Genomic DNA, 19643 nt, shown 5'->3' with positions numbered 1-19643 from the left:
CGCAGTATGCCCACTCGCTCGGACGGATGAGTGATTGTATAAATACATAAATGAATAAAACAGATAGACTGGTCTTCAGTGTGACAGTTTTATCAGTTAAAACGTTTATGTGAGTTAAAAAAAAAAAAAGAAAAAAGAATGGGGTTACTGAATTCAGTGGGACAGTCTTAGACGCATGCGCAGTTTGCTCTCTCGCTGATTTCGAGGATGTCAATAAAAAATAAATAAATAAACAAACATATAGACAGTTGGAGTGGTGGTATAGCGCTAAAAACGTTTTAGTAGAGAAGTTGGGTCATTTCATACGTTTTAGTAAGGTTAAAAAACAACCCGAATGTGGTTACGGTTGAAAGTGGTGATTTTTCCACGCATGCGCAGTGTGCTCCTCCGGCCTCCACCGCTGTGTGCTTTCAGGCGCTTGAAAATGCGCTGGAAGGTTGTGAGATTGTCTCAACCGAACTCACTTATTTACCACCTAAACGCACCTTTTGGACTACGTTCAACACCTCCCGCTGGCAAGAAACCACTTTGTGACGCTTCGTCACCCGTAGTCATCATCAAACTAATGTGAGAAAAGCATTTTGTTTCGTCTTTGAGGGGTCCTGGAGGAGGAAGAGCCAAATGAGCGTTGGGCTAGCCGTTATGCTAGCCGTGTCGTTGACTAGCAATGGCCGCCCTCTCGCTCTCTTTTTTTCAATCTTGTGTTTTTACGGACACACTTTAAACGTTTGACTCCATTCTGGAGGTATGTGACTTTGGTCTAGAAGCAGGCGGCGTGATAGATGGTGCGAAGACGGGAAGCTAAAGCTGCAAACTAATTGGCCGCGACGTTGCTAATGTTACTTGAGCCGCGTATGGAACATTACATGAAGGCGGACTGATTTAGACGTGTGCTCGGTTCAAAGGCGAGGGCGCTCGTCGACCAGCTCCTCGGGGACGTTTGGTCGACCGGTGTGCGAGAGGAGTGTGTCAAGTAACAGTTTAATGTGTTAATGAAGAGGAGACGATTGTTATTTTGCGACAGTGGGGTGATGACGAGCTACCCCCGCTTAGCTCTCGTAAGGTTACATTCAAAACGCGATGGACGGACAAGTCACTTGAAACGAATACGTAACGCGATTTTGCTGTTGACAACATTCAGGGCACGAAGTAGAATTGCCCGAAACAGAACATAGCAAGAAGGTTGACATGCTTGGAGCGTCCAATCCCGATTAGCTGTTAGCGTTTGCATGACACCACACTCCAGCAGTGGATTGTTGTCGTTTAGTAACAACATCCCCCGATCAGGCGGTATGCTGGTCATCAAAGAGGTGAATAGAGCGTGTTTATTGACTGCTGCCGCGGAGGCGTAAAGGTGCCATGAGGACACTTTATTTAATGATGGAGGGCTCATCTCATTTGCAGAAGTGAGCATGCTGATTGTCTTTGTTTGGTTTCAAGTTGCTAGTGACTTTCAGTATGTTCCTGGGTCAAACTGTACAATCAAATGTTTTCAAGCAACCTTATCAGCAGTCATACAAGGGAAGCACTGTTGAGATGAAAACAACAATCAACCTCAGGGGTGTTTGTCATCGGCTTTTCCGCCCATTGTGTGACTCATCCCAGCTGCGCTCGTTGTCTCCCGTCTTCTGCAGGCCGCCGCTGATGTAGTCATGTTGTGACACTGGTCCCACGATCCCGCTACCTCCGGCCACCGCCCGTCCTCGAGTGCCTCTTTGTATGACCTCTAACCTCCAGCCTCTGCGTACCATCAAGGCAGAGGATTCCTTCCTCTGGAGCCCAAGAGCGTGCCTTTCACCTCCTCGCTAAGGCGCAGCTGAGCGACTCTGCTTGGACCAGAGGAGCGGTCGGATACCCCCCTCCCCATTCCCCCTGCCTCCCTGTCCCGGAATCCCCCAGAGACCCGTGGTTTTTCTCCTGGTGGTATCGAGCCCGGCTCGGCCGGCCGCGCGCACTCTTCAAAACTGGGGCGCGATTCGTGTGATGCGACCATGTCGGGTCTGGGTGAGCGCCGGCCGGTCAACGCGGACTACGCCGTCTCCCTGCTGGAGCAGCTCAAGTTCTTCTACGAGCAGAAGCTGCTGACGGACGTGGTGCTGCTAGTGGACGACACCGAGTTCCCGTGCCACAAGATGGTGCTGGCCGCGTGCAGCTCCTACTTCAGGTCAGTCAGTGTGTGCACCTGTGCACGCCATTCCCTCAAGGCCCTGTGGGGGGCTTGTTTGTAGGTTGTGTCACGTCGCCCGTGCCTGCGTGCCCTGCAGCAAATGTGAGGGGGCAGCAGCAATTTCGACTCGGATGGATGATGCCACTCCTTTCCTCACAAAAAAAGACATTGACGTGATATGTTAAGGCTGGGCAATACGGCCATAAAATCAAATCCCAAATGTATTTATTCATTTTGCACAAATTCAATTTCTATTCAATGGATTTGTGCCCACTTTTCCAAGTTTTAGGGCAAGCTTAAAATTGTTTTCTTCCCCAGCCTTGCAACACGGCTTGGAAGAGCCAATTTGTGATCTCACGCTACACTCCACCATGATGTGGATGTCGTCGCGGTGACCGCCCCTCCCTTCCTCTCCTCGCCATACATTCCAAGAAATCGCCCCCCGCCCGCCCGTCAGAAAAATCCCCCACTCACCTACCGTTTCCCATACGCTTGTTATCTGGTGGGAACATGAGAGGCATTTCCCCTTCAGGGTTCAGAGGTGTTCGGGCCGCTTCCTCTTAAATGCCGTTCGGTCCTCCTTGCTCCCTCCCTGGCGTCCTAACGCACGCTCACACGCATACACGGCTCGCGTGGGGCGAGCGCTGGCGTCTATGTTGCCGGTGAAAGTCTGGTCACGTAGGTCCCACTGCGAGATGGCGGAAGAAGAAAAGAGGTTGCGGGTGCGTGACTTTTGCTGCAGGGTTACATAATTCAGCATGGCAGATTTTAACCCCGCCACCAGCTCAGCGTGAGCAACAACCCCGCCAGCAGCCCAAAGCCAGTGTGCACGAGGCCACGCTTGGTCTCGCGGTGAATCCTTGTTTATCGCAGGGGATGCGTTACACACCCACCCACATGTCTGCGACTAGAAAGACCCTATAAAAGCACCCTTTTCAATATGTCTCCTTTTGTACGTACGAAGGGCATTGCAGGAAGTACATCTATTGTAAAAACACACACTCCCCCAAAAACTATTTCTGAAAAAATCAGGAGTGAAATGAGGGGCCACTCCCAACTGTTGTTGATGCAGCGCCACCTGTCGGTCGTAAGCCTGCAATTGCACGATTCATGACTGAAGCAGATTGAACACAAAGGAATAAGAAATAAATCATAAGTCATACTAAAACGGATGAAAAAAATTCCCTGGCGCAGCATGTTGGTCAAATTGGGCGGAGATGAGCGCCTCGCTCACGTTTTCCGTGCAGGGAACCCGCTGATTGTTGTTGACGTGTATGTGGCGGCGGTGTGCGCGCAGGGCCATGTTCATGGGCGGCCTGAGCGAGAGCAAGCAGACGCACGTGCACCTGAGGAACGTGGACGCCTCCACGCTGCAGATCATCATCACGTACGCCTACACGGGCCACCTGGCCATCAGCGACAGCACCGTGGAGCCGCTCTACGAGACCGCCTGCTTCCTGCAGGTCAGCTGAGTGATTCCGGAACCTCGGTTCGAAAAACGCTCGAGCGAGCCGCTTGGTCGCGTCTGCGCTGTCGGCGAGAAGAAGTCAGGCGGGATTTGTCTGAAATGTTTCTAGAGAGCAAAGTGGCCCCTCGCCAATACGCGTGTCATCCCCGCGCAGGTGGAGGACGCCCTGCTGCAGTGCCGCGACTACCTGGTGAAGAAGATCAACCCCGAGAACTGCGTGCGCATGCTGAGCATCGGCGACCTGTTCAGCTGCAGCGAGCTGAAGCAGAGCGCCAAGCGCATGGTGGAGCACAAGTTCCCCATGGTGTACCGGCAGGACGCCTTCCTGCAGCTGTCGCACGAGCTGCTGCTGGACGTGCTGAGCAGCGACAACCTCAACGTGGAGAAGGAGGAGACGGTGCGCGAGGCGGCCATGCTGTGGCTGGAGTACAACATGGAGGCGCGATCGCAGCACCTGTCGTCGGTGCTGAGCCAGATCCGCATCGACGCGCTCTCGGAGGTGACGCAGCGGGCCTGGTTCCAGGGCCTGCCGCCCAACGACAAGTCGGTGGTGGTGCAGGGCCTTTACAAGTCCATGCCCAAGTTCTTCAAGCCGCGGCTGGGCATGACCAAGGAGGAGATGCTCATCTTCGTGGAGGCTCTGTCCGAGATGCCCGTCGTCAACATGATGATGCCGCTGGTGCCCGCCGCCATGGTGTGCTACAGCCCGCAGGCCGAGAAGGTCTACAAGCTGCGCAACCCGCCGCGGAACCTGCAGAAGGTGGGCACGCTGGTCACGCCCGACAACGACGTGTTCCTCGCCGGCGGCGAGGTGGTGCTGGAGAAGGCCTTCAGCCGCGGCGGCGGCGGCGGCGGCCTGCAGGTGGCGGTGGACAGCTTCTTCTGGCTGGACGCCCAGCAGAACACCTGGGTGGCCAAGACGCCCATGCTGTGCGCCCGCCTCAAGCCCTCGCTGGTCTACTGCGACGGCTGCATCTACGCCGTGGGCGGCGACAACGTGGGCGGCGAGCTCAACCGCCGCACGGTGGAGCGCTACGACCGCCAGAAGGACGAGTGGAGCATGGTGAGCCCGCTGCCGCTGGCGTGGAGCTGGAGCACGTGCGTGGCGGCGCGCGACTGCATCTACGTGCTGACCCTGGACCTCATGTACTGCTACCTGCCGCGCGCCGACGCCTGGGTGGAGATGGCCGTGCGCAAGACCAGCCGCTGCTACGCCTCGGCCGCCGCCTACGGGGACCTCATCTTCTACCTGGGCGGCCTGCACGTGAGGGGCGGCTCGGGGCGCGGCGCGTGCCTGCCGCCCGGCGCCGCCGACGCCTCCTCGCTGGACGTGGAGATCTACGACGTCAACAAGAACGAGTGGCGCCGGGCCGCCGACATCCCGGCCAAGCCCTACTCGGACCCCGGCGTGCACGCCGTGGTGCTGCTGGACGGCCTGTGCGTCTTCAAGCGCGAGACGCACATGAACGACCGGCCCAAGTACGCCATCTACCGCTACGACGTGGAGCTGGACCGCTGGTACCTGCGGCAGCCCGTGTCGGAGCGCGTCCTCTGGGAGCTGGGCAACGGCTTCCACTGCACCGTGGGCAAGCTGTACCCGTCCTGCCTGGAGGAGTCCCCGTGGAAGCCGCCCGCCTACCTCTTCTCGCCCGACGGCGCCGAGGAGTTCAACATGGATGGCGAGCTGGTGTCCCTCCCTCTCGTATAGCTCTCGAGCACCCTCGCCGGGGGAGGCGGGGCGCGTGAACCCTCGAACGGACGCCGGGACGGCGACCCGCCGATGTTGGCTGCAAACGTAAAGGAACGTGGTAATCTCTAACGTCCTTCCTTTTCTTCTTGAACTCATAACGCAGCCGGGGGGAGGCTTCGCTTCGGTTAGCACGTTTGCCTCACAGTTCTGAGGTGAAGGGATTCAATTCTCTTGCTTTGCCGCGTGGAGTTTGCATGTTCTCCCCATGCTTGCGTGGGTTTTTGTTTTGTTTTCTGCGGGTACTCTGGCATCCTCCCACATTCCAAAAACATGCATGTCGGCTCAATCGAAGACTCTAAATTGGCCAATGGGAGGTCCATTGCTTTTTCTGTTTCTACACTACACACCAAAAGTCGGAGATACAGTGAACCGAATAGCAAATAGACGCCACAAGAGGGTGGCAAAGCACTACTTGCAACTCCTTAATACGTCTTTTACACCAAGTTACCACCAGACGGCGCCAAAGCAACACGTCAGTCTTCAGTTTTTCAGTGAATAATGAAGGCTAGATTTTCAATGTTCCAAAAAGTTAAATAGGAAATTAAGGCTAGGTTCCCTCACCTGCCTCTCAGTGACTCTTCTAGTCTCTCTGTTGCGACATGCTGATGACACACTAAGCTCAAGTGCCACTTCCTGTTTGAAGCCTCGCAATGGCCATACATTTATCGTGCCGTCGGCAGCGCGCAACAGAGGAAGAGTCATCCAAAGGCTTCCTAGTTCACAGAAGATTACGATCATGGCGGCCGAATATTTTTGGAGTAGTGTATGTGCCCTGCAGCCACCTCCTTTCCAAAAGTCAGCTGGCACAGGCTTCAGTTCACCATAATGAGGCCAAGTGGGATCCAAAATGGTTGTATGGCATATATGTAGGGGCTTAAACCCTCACTACGCCCCTTTGTGTCCCCTTGTCCCGCAACCGTGATTGGACAATCTCTTCAGAGGAGCTGAGAGGGACCTCGGGCTCACTCTATCAAACGACTGGGTGGCATCTTTCTGGGCACCCAAAAAAAAAAGCCCTGGCGTGGCAGCACAGGGTTGAGGTGGGGAGGATGTGGATTTTTTATTTTTTGGTCTCAAGGGTTGGGGGGCAGCAAGGGCGACTGCGGGTCCAGTCGCTCGCCCGCTGTTCCCTCGGCCACGCCCACTGCGCGGGGGGGGGGCCTTACACACAACCATCAGTTTACGCCTCACGCTATGCTGATGAAAGTCATTGGTAATACACACACACACATACACCTCCACTATCAGCTTTTCTCATTTCCAAGCTGCTGAAGTACGGTATATATTATATATATATAAATGATAAATATCTATTTTTCATATGTTTTAAACACGTGTTATAGTGTGGGGGGAAAATAACCAGTTCTATTTTGTATTAGTGTTTTTTTTTTTTTTTTTATTTAATATCAGACATTACTGTAGTGCGACCGTGGCCCGAAGTTGGTCCTCGTTTGTTCACGGTGTTCCTGGAGGAGGTACCGTTAAGCAGTCATGCGGGCCTGGGCGCTTGTTGCTATGGAAACGGGCCCCTGGCAGCCACTAGCAGCAGTCTGGCGGGGTGGGACCTTAAACTCATGAGCACAGGTGCTTCATGGCAGACGTTTCGAGCATGTTTGGCTGCATCATATTCCATTGGCACTGTTTCTTTTTTCTTTTCTTTTTTCAACGAATGTTAATTTATTAAAAAGTATACCAAAAAAAAGTTGCTCATTTTATTGCTCGTGTCCTTTAGAAACTTAAACGATTCATCTTAGAATGGCCCTTTAACTAATTCACTGCCAGTGACGAATTAATTTTCACAGTCCAAGCCATTCAATCCCAGGAATTTACTAGTATTTTTTTTCAAACGTTAGGTTAAAAGAGGGCCTGGCAATGAACGAGTTCAATGACAAAAGGACTTTATTTTTCAATACAGCAATATAGTTGATCTTTTTACATTACAAGCATCTGTCAAGAAAATATTCTGTCAATCTGAATAGACCATTTTTTACGTTAAAAAATAAAATGTCATCAGAGGAATAAAAACAAAAAAAGCAGCTTTACTTTTCTTCCAATTAAGTATAAACGCTCAAAGGGGAGAAAACGTTTCAGAAGGACATGCTTACTTGTATATACTGGAGTTACGTTTGTCGTGAAGCTTTTTTTTTTTTTTTTTTAACAAGACAAGTTTGCAAACATCCATTTCTCCAGTGCCCAGACAAAACATGACGATAGATATTTGATTTATGAACTTCATACGCAACAAATAAATAAGACCAATACAAGTAGAAAAAGGCCAAGCATGACGAGCAGGTGAACGTTGTCAGTTTTCAATCAGGAGGTTGATTCACATAAAAGTTCTTGTCATAACATTGTCTGTTTGAGTAACAGCATTCGCTTTCTTTTTTTTTTTTTTTTTTTTTTTTTAAGCAGGTTGTCAAAGAATTATTCAAATACAAATCTCAAAATGTCTTACTTCCTGGTGTTTGGGCTAAAAGAGGTTTTGAGAATATATTAACGGTCTTGAAACTCCCCAAATTACCTCTTAGTGAACTGTTAAAATAAGCATGTCGATAGCCTAAATATTTTAGAAAAGGAGAATTTGCTCAAGGAAAAAAAAAACAATTACTTAAATATTCACATCAATAAAAATAGAATTCAATGGAAACTGTTTGCAACTTGCTAACCTTTTTTCAGTCAACAGTGGCGCAGTTACTATAAATGATTTAAACATGTTAACATTTCCCCATTTTGGGTTGATTAAGCAGCCCAATCACCGCCCAACAACTGACCAAGGCTGCCAAACTGTTGTCAAGACGACCAAGCTGAGTCCAAGGGAACTGTACGGCGACCACCACAACCTCACTCACCAAATAGGGTGTTACCAGGACTACCAGGTTATTACCATGGCAACCAGGCTGTTGCCAACTGCAGTATTGCCAAGGTAACCACACAGTAACCAAGACAACTGCACCTTTGCAAAGACTCAAACACCGTAAACAAGGCTAGCCGGTTCTAACTTGTTGCCGCGGCAATCGGGCTGTTCGTTATCATGTTGATTGCAAGGCAACCCGGATCTAAATTGTAACCAACTTGTGCTGTCAAGTTAGCTGGAGTTGCCATGGTAATCAAGCCATTACTCAACTGTGTTACCAAGACTGTTTCAAGCTGCATTGCAGACACCACAGCAACCATTTTGATCCGAGGCGATGGCGCTGTTACCGAGGCAACAGGTGTCCCCAAGATAACCAGATTGCTAGCAAGACAACCGTGCTGTTACCGAGGCAACCACAATGTTATGACAGAAGCCGGGCCGCCGTGCCGCCAAACACGGATGGCGTCAAAGCGTCAGCATCTGGCGCGCGTCGCAGAAGGTACTCCGGCGATCCGAATCGGCAGTGATGTGAACGGCGCAGTCACGTCGGCACCGCTTTCTTGTCAAGAGGTCAAGTCTCTGGTAGGGTTGGCGGGAGGCTTCGGTTGGGGGACCAACCCGCCAGGCGGGTCAGGGTCGGGCCTGGTCGGTGGGAGCATCCGGCTGGGATGTGGCTGCGGGCTGGGCCAGGGTGGAGAACCAGGACGACATGGCCGACTTGGCGCTGGTTAAAGCTCCGCCCACTGATTGACCTGAGGGCGCAAGATGGTGGATGGCCAGTCATCGGCCAATCAGTGTGAGTAAAGTCAATTTGACTTCTTCAGTAGCCACCCACGTGAGAGTTCACAATCAGTTTAGCTCCAGTTAATCATGCTGCTTTGCAGAGACCAAGCGAGAGGAAATGCATTCAAATTCCTCCAAGTTCATTTTGTTAAAGAGCACTAAAATAATGCGCTTCATAAAAACATAATACAATAATGCAAATTGTATTTCAATGAGGATAAAGAACATGCCTAGGGTATCATCTGTGTAAATGTCTTGTTCCTCCATTTGTGTTCAAACAACTGCAGTTTCAAAGGTTGTAGAACGGCAACTGTCAATGGCATTTTACATGTGTTAGCATTAGGCTAACGGAGGCAGTTTGCTAGTGTTAAATACACAAAGTGCAGTTAGTGGTCTTTGTGTTCTGCTTAATGTGACCGTCAACTACGTCGTGTACGTGTGCTTGCGCGTCCTCACCGACGGCCTTCCCGGTCTGGACCACGCTCCTGCTGGTGGTCATCATGGCGTTCCCGATCTTCTTGCCGCGCTCGCTGTTGTGCACCGAGCTGCACGCAAAGTTACAAAGCCCGTCTCAGGGATTGCTATGACTGTGACGTTGTATCTTTTTTTTTTTTTTTTGCGACAGCAGAGGTGGGCAAATGTGACTGCTCATTTTTAAAGCGATTGAACAATTTCTTTGCTGGTGTCACGTTGTAGTGGGCGTGAACTCACTGTGTCAAACGCAGCTTGACGTCGGCGACGCTGTACTGGCCCTGGAACGGATGACTGCAGCACACAAGTTTGTCGGGTAAGACGGAACCATTTAACATTTTACTTGATTTATGTAATCGGCACCCCACCCCGCCCCTACAAAGGTTCATAATTGCTCATAGACGCCACAAGATGGCGGCAAAGCGTTACTTTCTATTAGGTGAACGGCGTATCTAAACGAAGCTCCTACCCTCACGTCAACAGGCGCCGAAGGAATGCTTTTATATTAGACAGGGCACCAAAACCGAAAATAAATCATCAGAAACCAGCTTTTTGTAAGGGCTGGGGGGGGGGGGGGGGGGGGGGGGATTCGAGTAGATGACAAAAGGACAAGGCGGCGTTACCCTGGCGTGACGGCGGCCATGGCGGCGTGCTTGTTGCTGTGCCACAGACGGAAGTTGTGCGTGACCTTCCAGCTGGCGATGAAGGGGGCGCCGTAATCCGCCAGCAGCCTCTCGTTATCTGCCACAAAAAGACGTGTGGCAATTTGCGTTTCAGTTCCGTCAAAGGTGCGGGCGGGGCCCCTCCCACCTTGCTGCAAGCAGGACGCCAGCAGGGCGTGGAGGTAGAGCGCAAACTGCGCCCGGATCCACTCGTCGCCGCCCTCCCAGCCCGTCCCGTCCAGGAAGACGTCGTCGCGGTTCTCCGTCACGTGCTTCAGCAGGTAGTCGGCGAAGCGCAGGTCGGCCGTGGTCAGGCCCAAAACTTTGCGCAGCTCGCCGTCGTGGATCTGGACGCCGGCCTGCGGGAAGCGGCTTGAGCGATTCCGTTCCGACAGGCAGTAAAGGCGGCGAGGGATTTGGGTCCCCGCTCACCTCCTCGACCTCCACCACGGCGTCGCTCAGGTGCCTCTGCTGCCGGAAGAGGATGTTGGTTGCCCCGGCGACGAAGCCGCGCACCGCCACGTCCGACAGGAGGTGGTGCTGCTGCAGCGCCATGTACGGGAGACACAGGTAGCCCTGCGCGCGAGGTCGGACGCTTCATTAGGAACAGCGCCGCTTTTGCTTGTCATCAAGGCGGCAACATGTGGAAGCTGCGTTTACTTTGGTGAAGATGGCGAGCGGCATGCCGTACTGGTCCTCCTCCAGACCCGACAGCAGCCCCTGCGCGACGCCGCCCTGCGCCCCGAGCGGCTGCGCCGTGATGGGCGCGGCCGGCCCCCCGCCCTCCGCCCCCTCGTCCAGCACGCCGGGGTCCAACGTCTCCCAGTCGCTCTCCGACGACTCGGGGGACGCGCGGGAGGGCGGCTTGAGGTGGGGCTCGCCGCCGCTGCCGGAGGGCGGCGTCCGGGCTTCCCCGTCGTCCCGCAGCTCGGAGGCCGACACGGACTCGAACTCCTCGGCCCCCGCCAGGTTCGAGTCCTCCGACGCGCTGCTCTTGGGCCGGTAGTGCGAGGAGTCCGCCAGGCCGTGCTCCATCATGCCTGCGCGCACGCACGAACAGTGGTGAATACTGTACCTAATGAAGTGACTGACGTTTGAGCATTACGCACCTGGGAACAACGAAAGGACGGTCATCAGCGTTCCCACGAGTCTGCTGACGGGCGACACGTAGAAGAGGACCTACAAAGGCGACCGGTCGTCAGTCAAAAACGAGCGACACAGACAGGGACTGTACGTGCGTGCGAGCGTGACACCTTCTTCTCCAGCAGGATGAGCTTGAAGAGGATGAGAACCTGTGAAGACGGAAGACCATTTGGGATTTGGACATTTTGTTCATTAGGTGTTACATCCTTTTACCCAATGAACAAGGTGTCCCAATACATTTTTCACTTCCTGTACTTAAAGTGTCCCAATACTTTCATCACAATTTTCCATTTCTCACTTCATTTTCTTGAGGTGTCCTAAAACTTTAGTCCATATTTTTCACTTCCTGTTCCTTGGGTATCCTAAAACTTTTGTCCAAATGATCTATTTCCTCCCCCCCCTTCATCTTCTACCTTGTGTCTGAAGTGCAGGATGAGCTCTCGCGGCGACAAGCCTGCGGGGAGACCAAAGAGCTCGTCACCGAGGGCGCAAAGAAGAGCAATCGGGGGACCCCGACGGGGACGTACCGAGGAAGACCTGCGAGCCGTCCAGAGCGAAGCCCCTCAAGGAGCCGTTCATGTGCTCGTAAAGCTCCTGCGGGAAAAGCCAACAAAGGTGAGCGGCGTCCGCGCGTGTGGAGCAGGCGGCGCTTTCTCACCTTCAGGATGGAAATTTGAGAGAAGTCTTTCTCCTCAAAGTAAGCGTGCGTGATCAGCTGCAGTTTGGCTTGGAGAAGACCGAACAGAGGCTGCCAAAACAACAACTTGGATGTGGACAAACGTTTTGGGACGCAGCTCTTCATCGATCAATCAAATGGTGGACTGGGGCGCTGGTGTCTTACTCATACTTTTACACTTCCTGTGGCCGTCCCAAAACCTTTGACCGTATTTTGTTTTTCACTTCACTCGATTCGAAATGTTCACATCATGTACCTTCGCTGTCCCAATCCTTTTGTCCACCTTTCACATTTTTCACATCCTGTGCTTAGATATTTCCCAATATTTTCTGCCCTAATTTGACAATTGTCATTCGTGTCCATTAGCATTAGCAACTTAGCATAATGTTAGTGGTGCGCCTCACCACCCGGCTAAGCACGCAGACGCTCTTCTGCACCGTCTCCCGGGTGACGTCGGCCTGTCGGACCTTCAGCGCCTGAGGGCCGGAATGACACCCGCACACACACAATTGGCGCACTGTCAATCAAACGATGAGTGTCACCTCATTGCCGTGACCGACCTTGGCTTCGATCTGCCGGTAGCAGGACACGCCGTAGACGCACTTGCCGTCTCCGCCGAGGGGGGGCAGGTGAAAGTAGACCGTGTCTGCGAGAGGGGAAAAAAAACGTTTTGCGCTAGGGGCGGCCATGTTTGGCTAAAATTAGCTTCCCGGTCGGTATCAAATGAGGTGACCCTCCTCCGCCTCCCCACGAAAAGCAAACACTCCAACGCTGCCAGTAACCGGGCGGCTCCGCCCACTTGTGACTGCGTGTGACCTGTGACTCACTTTCTGCTCTTTGTTTTTGATGTGCAGGAAGTCACATGACCGCCGCGTGACCAATCGACAGTCTCGGCTCACGCTGGAGTAAAGTCTCAAATCGATCAAGATGTGCAACTGCAATACGTGCCAGCAGGTGGCGCTGTTTTTCTTTTATTCTGATAATGCATTTCATATGAGAAGCCTTGAACTTGAACTTTGCACCCTGTTTTGAAAACCTCATTTGAAACCCAAACCCAGGCTTCAAACACCTTAACTGGTTTCAAACGATAGTTTCATATGTGTACTTGAGTAGAAGTCTTTTTTGTGGGTTATTGTTGATTCCTTCGTACCTTCCTGGTAGTTGTGCGCCCCGTCGGGCAGCGCCAGAAACGGGAGGTACTTCCACTCCTCGGGCAGCATGTTGCTATCGTGACCCTCGTGCGGCATCAGCGGCGGGTACGAAAACTCCACCTGATGTCGGACACAAACAAAAAAGTAGACACTGGAAACTGAGACTCAGGCATTCGACGGATTCCATAAATTGATTTGTTGAGTTTCGGTGTCTGCACATTTAAATTGATGAATGGCAGGTCCACTCAGGACTAAGGCTGCAAGCTAACACAAGTGGCGGCGTTACAAAACTGCACTAGTACACATCTATGACCTAGTGCTTCACTAGTAATACTAGTAGCATGCAATTTTGACTCACTAGTAGCACGCAGTTGTCCCACAAGTGTGCAGCAGAACTGTCAAAGAAGTTAAGACTAGTGACGCACTTCAGATGTGTAACCATGCTAGTCGCACACTATGGAGAAGGGGAGGAGCCTGTTGGCTGCATCACACGCTTCCGACCCAAGCGTGCGTCTTTTGTCATGCACAAGGAAATTGGCAACGTTGGCCGTCTGACAGGTGTTAGGTGGCAGAACAGGTTTGGTGGACAAGCGCAATCAAAACACAATTTGCAGCTTTGGCCTCCCACCAACAAAGACGACGACACAGGACCAGCAAGATTGTCTACCCGGAAACCAAAATCCTAATCCTGCTTTGAAATCATAACCCAGGCTCCTTGATGCCTTATCCCTGGTTGGGAACCCTAACCGACCCTATTTTTAGACTCTATTTCTGGATTGAAACCTCAATGTGAAACCCTAGCCCTGTCTTCAAATGTGAATTTGAAAGCCTAATCTAGGCACGCATGCCATCCTCTTTTAAAATTCCAACCCTGGTTTGAAACCCTAAATGGAAACACTAATCCAGATTTGAAACCCTATTTAAAAATCTTTATACCATCGAGACACCATAATCCAGTGTTGAAACTCTACTTTGGAACCATAACGCAGGGCTACTAACCCTACTTTCAAACCCTAATCCTGCTATGAATTACGAGTTTAAAATCATAACCATGCCTTGAAAACGTACTTTAAAACCATAACCTTGAATTGAAACCCTAATCCAGTCTTGAAAAGTCTACTTACTTTGAAAACTTAAACCTACAGGGAGCATTTATACCCTTCACTGGCTCCCGAAAAAATGTAAGATTCTACTTTGACACACTTGCCATGTCTTGAAACCCTAATCCGGTGTTGAGACCCTAACCATGACTTGAAGCTCTACTTGGAAACTGCAGCGCAGTCTAAAAACCCTACTTTGTGACCCAAATGTTGCTGCCCTTTGTGCAACAACAACAATAGCAACAGCTGGAGAGATGTGCACGACGTTACGTAACCGCCAGAATACAACTGATGCATCCTCCTCCTCCTGCTCCTCCTCCTCCTCCTCCTCATCATCATCATCACCACCATCAACACCACCATCCCCACCACCACCACCTCCCCATCGCCCCTGCCTGCTTTCATGTGGTCGTAATGTAGCAGTTAGCATGTCGCTGTCGTAGTAAGCAGCAACAGTAGCAGAATCTTGACGGACCTGGCAGCCTTTCTTGTGGTGAAAGCCGACCACCACGATGTGGAGCACCGGCCCTCGTTGCTCGTCCACGTCCTGTGGCTCCATCCGCTCCAATCGGGGCTCCCACCCGCGGGGCGTAAACACAGCAGCAAAGGAGCCGCGGTTTAATCCAGTCAGCCCGCAGCTAAGCGAAACACTGCAACAAGCACAGACAGAACCGCACGACTTGATTTTCACTTCCGCTTGGTCAGAGCGAGCAGAGAACAAAACAGACAAAGGTTACGTTGCAAGTCATTTCCGGCTTCACCCACTCGACCTCACAGGACGCATGGAAATGATCATAGAAAACAGTTATGAATCTTTTATGTATATACCGTTACCGTTTTGAGGATATGCTATCAAATGTTTTTCTTGGCAGCTGTTCTTATTGATTTATTTTGTTTTGTGTAGCCGGATACCCGTCGCAAACGACGAACCATGTCAGCATCTGTCAAAATTCTCTTGACTTGGACTATGTACTCTTTGCAATTGAATTGAATGACGTCATGTCTTGAACGCAACAGCAGCGTCACGTGATGCTCAATCGATTGGACTCCTTCAGTTTGCGCACCTTTGTTCAACATAAATTAAAACGAACGCTCCCATCGATTCAAATTCACTTTTAAAATTTAAATTCACATTCGACAAGACAACATCCTCGACGTCGGCGGCAGAACGATCCTGGCTCAGCTGCTCTGGTCTGGTGTGCGGCCTTCAATTGCTTCTGTCTGGGTGCGTTCATCAAACATGGCGGCAAATCAAGCAACGAATCCTTCTCAGTTGCTCCCGTTGGGTGAGTACATTTTAAGAATTATTTTTACAACATACTTTAACAATATTACGTTGGACAAATTACCCTAAACATACCAAATGTCGACCAGCTGCGAATATGAGATAGTAAGAGTTTCCAGCTCTTATAAGCGTCGTTCCTCCTCCGCGTGCTCTTAACATTTCATTTACGTATATGAAAAAAATTAATAAAAAATCTCTCTATGTATAGTATGATGTAGAAGGGTGAATATATATTAGGGCTAACGGTTGTAGCAGTGAATACAACGCAGCATTGATAGAATTGAATGAATTGAATTTACATACCAGTGCAGGTGACCTAATTCTGTACATTCATAAGCCACAATGTTTGTATGAAAGCATTAGAAAACACTTTTTAGTACTCAGCGAATAAACACAATTTTGTTTATTTAAAGTAAAATATACCCCGTCCTAAGGCACGGTAATTAAATTGGGTTTATTGCTCAGGATATATGTTTTTCAATCAGATGGGTTTTTTTTTGAATGGCTTCCTGAATTGAAAGCATGTCCAAGTGGCAAATATAAAGTATTTTTCTTTCTCTATTATTTCTGTGGAAGTTGATACTCGGGGGCAGGGGGACTTGCCAAGCTGGTTTGATATCAGGAGAAATAAAGCCAATTGTTGGGTTATGTATTGAGGTCATAATGCCCAGCTCTATCTTGCCCAGTTTAAGTGTTTTTTTGGCATTTCAGAGCTTGTGGACAAGTGCATCGGTTCTCGCATCCACATCGTCATGAAGACGGACAAAGAAATCGTCGGCACTCTGCTGGGCTTCGACGACTTTGTCAGTATCCTAAAAAGCAAACTCATCCATGTTTATCATGTTGGTTTCCTGGTCTTGGAGATTCCTTAACGTGTTTTGCTTAAGATATGGTACTTGAGGATGTGACTGAGTTGTAAGTTGTTGTTTTTTTTTCCTGCTCCGAGTCTTCTGTCAGACTTTTCTTGCTCATTAAAGGCACGTTTTCTTGATGTGGTTTAGTGAATTAACACCAGAGGGTCGCAGGATAACCAAGCTGGACCAGATCCTGCTCAATGGCAACAACATCACCATGGTAACTAACTGCCCTGTGTGACGACTGTGTAATCGGCGTCGAGGATGGAAATAAACATTTTGTATTTTCTGTGCAGCTCATCCCAGGCGGAGAAGGTCCGGAGGTTTAATACCAGCATCTGCTGAAGGAGTTTTGTTTAATTTTTAAATTTGTTGTTTTTACTTCTTGTTTAGGCAGAAGGGCACTTTTTGTAAAAATAAAATGCTTCTTAGTTTGACAATAAAAAGTGTGATAATGAATTACACACAAATGAGATGGTGTTTTATTGATTATTTCAGTGTTGAAGCCAGTTTATCTGAGATCAGGATAAAAAAAAAAATGGTCATGGTTTGGCTGTTTCAGTACATGGACGGCTTCTCCTCGCCTTTGGGATTGGTGACCTTCTCCACGTTCTTGCTGATCATGTCGTAAAGTTCCACCTGAAAAGAAGGGAAGCGGTGGAAGAAACGCCGTTTTGTCCGAACCGACCGTTTTGTCGGACTCACGTAAAAGCTGCGCAAGTCCAGGATGATCATTCTGATGTCGGAGTAGACGGCCACGTCCTTCTCGTGGACCAGCGAGCGGTAGTCCATCTGGAAAGAAAACAAGTCTAGCTTCATGCTGAGGAAAAAAAGAAAAAACTCGTTGCAAAGTTTCAGAAACAACTCACCACGTGAGTGTCTTTGGAAGCTTTGGCCACGGCGTCGCCCCTCTCGAGCAAGTACCTAAACCAGATCGCACAGCGCCCATCACGACAGGAGACTTGGCACACTTCCTTGTTTTCACAGCTCGCCACCTACTTGTTGATGTTCGTCTGGAAGCCGTCCACTTTGGTCTTGACCGCAGCGATTCTCTCCAAGATTTTCTCCTGCAAGCCAACAAAATGAGTTGAGGGCTTGAATTTGACAGGCCTCAAATGTGATCACTTTGCTAACATGACCCTTAATAGGCCAAAATGAAACTTTGAAAATGTCATTCTTTTGTACTGATGACAGTTTGTGTTCCAATTTGAAGTGTCTCCTAAAATAGATTTTAAATGACTGTGACATCACAGTAGGGAGCCGGGCTCAAACCTGAAGAGCGCACAGCCAAAAACGTACCTGGATGGCGACGCCAAAGTCGTTCCCGTCTTCAATTTTGGGGATGAGGTGCTGAATCCAGCATGTGACCTTCGCACACACACACACACAGTCGCGTTTTAGTCATGCGGGGAAGACCGCGCGAGCGGATGCGTCGCCGGCCACTCACGGTGACGATGGTCTCTCGCAGGCCGACGATCTCGGGTTTCAACTTGCCCACCAGCGCCAGGATCATCTCGTGGGACTTGATGAAGTCGCATTTGGGCTCTGCGGGAGCAAGCAGAGGGCTCAAGCTCTGTGACATCACAACCAAATCCCCGCCCCGCAGTAAGCATAAACAATACTTGACTTTTCTTCTTCTTCTCTTCATCTTCATTCGTCTCCATCTCCTGTCACAACGTCAAAGGAACAGTTTAGGATTCATTACCGTTATCGTTTATATCATATATTTTACAATATATGATTTGTAGACGCGCCACTACAGGGCTGTGGACAACGGCATTAGTTACGGCTCAAGAGGTTAAAAGCGTCAACGACATTTAAAGTAATTCTCAAAGTGTGGTAAGTGGGCTCCCTCTAGTGGTACGCCAAAGAATCACTGAATAAAATGCGCCAAGTGTGCATATTGTGACTGGCTTGACTCCAGTACAATTCAGTTGTATTTAACTTTTAAATGCATTTATTCCCTTAGACTTGTTATTTTCTAATATTTACTTAGGATTTCGATTTTTTTGGGGATTGAAGCGCAGTGTTACATGTTCAAACTCTGTGGCTTACAATCAAGCAAGTCTTTAATATTATTTGTCATGCTGCAAAACGACAGAGGCAAAGAGTCCAAATTCGTGGTCAATAAAGTAAGAAAAAATTCCTGAGTCACCACCTCATCGGGGGCGGGTGGGTCCGGGATGGGGATGTCCAGTGGAGCTTTGAGTGACGACATGTCTGTCACGCAGACATCCTGACAAGAAACATGCCATCAGTTGACTGCTATGATATATTCCATGTGACTTTTTAGGTGGTCAAAGTGTAGCTTTGATGATGGTGCGTGTCGCTAAGCATTAGAAATGTTCCACTCAATTTGATTGATTTTATGTATTTATCCTGACCTGGAGCAGAGCGTCCATCTGGAGGATCTTGGAGGGAATGACAGTGGAGAAGAGATTTTTGGCCTAGAGGGGAAAAAGTCATGTGAACATCTCATCCTGAACCCATGATTTGATGTTACATGAGTGATGATTTCTGTATTTCTTATCGTGATTGTAATTTAAAAGAAGAGGAATCAAAGCACATTCCGAGCACAAACCTCATTAGACAAGGCCTGGTGGAAGGTTTCCACCTGCAAGAAATGAAAAACAAAGAGAAATTAAAACCGAATTTTTGGGGGTATTTTCCCCCAAACTGCTGATTCATTTTACTTTCGTTTTGCGTTACGTGAATGGCTTCCATTGCCAGTAACACAGAATCATCTTAGCAGGACATGTCAGTGATGCTGAACTTTGTAGAAACTTTCTGCAGACGAGTTACTAGTTATTTCTTTAGTTTAAAATTGGGGGGGTGCAAACTTACCCTAGCTGCATTCTCGCTGGTTATCTTCAGCACCGAACTTTTGGGCATGGCGGCCGGGGATTTTTTTTTTTTTCAACCTAGAAAAACCAAAAAGGTGGAAAATCAGAAAAAGTTCAGCGGCGGGACGAAGTAAAGTCAGACTTTATTCTATTTCCTCATACACTGGAGTTTACTTTCGATTTGAAGCACCGCCCACCTCTTATGTCCGACTGACTGAAATCACTTCCGCTTAGACCTTCACGACAAAAGTAATAAATATTGTTCAAAAAAAAAAAAATGATATCAGTAAACCCCAATTGCCTAAATTTATTTTTTAATGTGGTTTATGATGGTCTTTTCCCCGTTATGCTGTGAAATATTCTTTTGAGAAACTCAAACCACGCCTGAAGTTCATTCAGAAGCATTTTCAATTTACTTTTACTGTGAAAACCAAAC

At 49.6% G+C, this 19643-nt stretch overlaps 4 protein-coding genes across 4 annotated transcripts; 2 read left to right on the top strand and 2 right to left on the bottom strand.

Moving 5' to 3' along the window:
• Window positions 1-402: 402 nt before the first annotated feature.
• On the top strand, window positions 403-7824 carry kbtbd2 (kelch repeat and BTB (POZ) domain containing 2). The gene is made up of 4 exons (XM_086021133.1): window positions 403-567; window positions 1635-2164; window positions 3465-3630; window positions 3790-7824. Exons 2-4 carry the CDS (start codon window positions 1992-1994, stop codon window positions 5341-5343), a joined length of 1893 nt encoding a protein of 630 aa, XP_085877259.1. The 5' UTR covers window positions 403-567; window positions 1635-1991; the 3' UTR covers window positions 5344-7824.
• Window positions 7267-14947, bottom strand: avl9 (AVL9 homolog (S. cerevisiase)). Its single transcript, XM_086021134.1, has 16 exons — window positions 14701-14947; window positions 13125-13245; window positions 12535-12620; window positions 12379-12450; window positions 11957-12046; window positions 11826-11892; window positions 11712-11752; window positions 11409-11447; window positions 11265-11334; window positions 10816-11195; window positions 10588-10731; window positions 10304-10514; window positions 10117-10234; window positions 9734-9787; window positions 9479-9567; window positions 7267-8991 (listed from the first exon to the last, which is right to left on the bottom strand). Exons 1-16 carry the CDS (start codon window positions 14782-14784, stop codon window positions 8870-8872), a joined length of 1788 nt encoding a protein of 595 aa, XP_085877260.1. The 5' UTR covers window positions 14785-14947; the 3' UTR covers window positions 7267-8869.
• lsm5 (LSM5 homolog, U6 small nuclear RNA and mRNA degradation associated) lies at window positions 14777-16837 on the top strand. Its single transcript, XM_086021146.1, has 5 exons — window positions 14777-15511; window positions 16222-16317; window positions 16398-16425; window positions 16512-16584; window positions 16661-16837. The coding sequence occupies exons 1-5, from the start codon at window positions 15466-15468 to the stop codon at window positions 16691-16693; spliced, it is 276 nt and encodes a 91-aa protein (XP_085877272.1). The 5' UTR covers window positions 14777-15465; the 3' UTR covers window positions 16694-16837.
• Window positions 16824-19411, bottom strand: psme2 (proteasome activator subunit 2). The gene is made up of 11 exons (XM_086021140.1): window positions 19209-19411; window positions 18946-18978; window positions 18749-18811; window positions 18523-18600; window positions 17992-18031; window positions 17812-17909; window positions 17664-17732; window positions 17364-17431; window positions 17234-17288; window positions 17070-17156; window positions 16824-17003 (listed from the first exon to the last, which is right to left on the bottom strand). The coding sequence occupies exons 1-11, from the start codon at window positions 19254-19256 to the stop codon at window positions 16923-16925; spliced, it is 720 nt and encodes a 239-aa protein (XP_085877266.1). The 5' UTR covers window positions 19257-19411; the 3' UTR covers window positions 16824-16922.
• Window positions 19412-19643: the final 232 nt, after the last annotated feature.

This window comes from Filicampus tigris, chromosome 21 (assembly GCF_054856515.1).
Source record: "Filicampus tigris isolate MCC_2025a chromosome 21, RoL_Ftig_1.0, whole genome shotgun sequence".
Lineage (NCBI taxonomy): Eukaryota > Metazoa > Chordata > Actinopteri > Syngnathiformes > Syngnathidae > Filicampus > Filicampus tigris.
The sequence above is the reverse complement of the archived record's forward strand: the minus strand, read 5'-3'. Positions and strand labels throughout refer to the sequence as shown.

Bases quoted from the DNA above. Each gene is read 5' to 3' on its own strand.
- avl9 (XM_086021134.1), bottom strand. From the start codon at position 14,784: ATGGAGCCACAGGACGTGGACGAGCAACGAGGGCCGGTGCTCCACATC. The intron at 11,196-11,264 runs GTGCGTAATGCT...GCGTGCGCGCAG, and splicing joins CGTCCTTTCGTTGTTCCCAG to GCATGATGGAGCACGGCCTG. The intron at 9,788-10,116 runs GTAACGCCGCCT...TGTGTGCTGCAG, and splicing joins ATGGCCGCCGTCACGCCAGG to TCATCCGTTCCAGGGCCAGT.
- kbtbd2 (XM_086021133.1), top strand. From the start codon at position 1,992: ATGTCGGGTCTGGGTGAGCGCCGGCCGGTCAACGCGGACTACGCCGTC. The intron at 2,165-3,464 runs GTCAGTCAGTGT...GTGTGCGCGCAG, and splicing joins GCGTGCAGCTCCTACTTCAG to GGCCATGTTCATGGGCGGCC. The intron at 3,631-3,789 runs GTCAGCTGAGTG...ATCCCCGCGCAG, and splicing joins AGACCGCCTGCTTCCTGCAG to GTGGAGGACGCCCTGCTGCA.
- lsm5 (XM_086021146.1), top strand. From the start codon at position 15,466: ATGGCGGCAAATCAAGCAACGAATCCTTCTCAGTTGCTCCCGTTGG. The intron at 16,426-16,511 runs GTAAGTTGTTGT...GATGTGGTTTAG, and splicing joins CTTGAGGATGTGACTGAGTT to TGAATTAACACCAGAGGGTC. The intron at 16,585-16,660 runs GTAACTAACTGC...TTTTCTGTGCAG, and splicing joins ATGGCAACAACATCACCATG to CTCATCCCAGGCGGAGAAGG.
- psme2 (XM_086021140.1), bottom strand. From the start codon at position 19,256: ATGCCCAAAAGTTCGGTGCTGAAGATAACCAGCGAGAATGCAGCTAGG. The intron at 17,910-17,991 runs GTCAAGTATTGT...TTGCTCCCGCAG, and splicing joins TGAAGAGAAGAAGAAGAAAA to AGCCCAAATGCGACTTCATC. The intron at 17,733-17,811 runs GTGAGTGGCCGG...GTGTGTGCGAAG, and splicing joins TGCGAGAGACCATCGTCACC to GTCACATGCTGGATTCAGCA.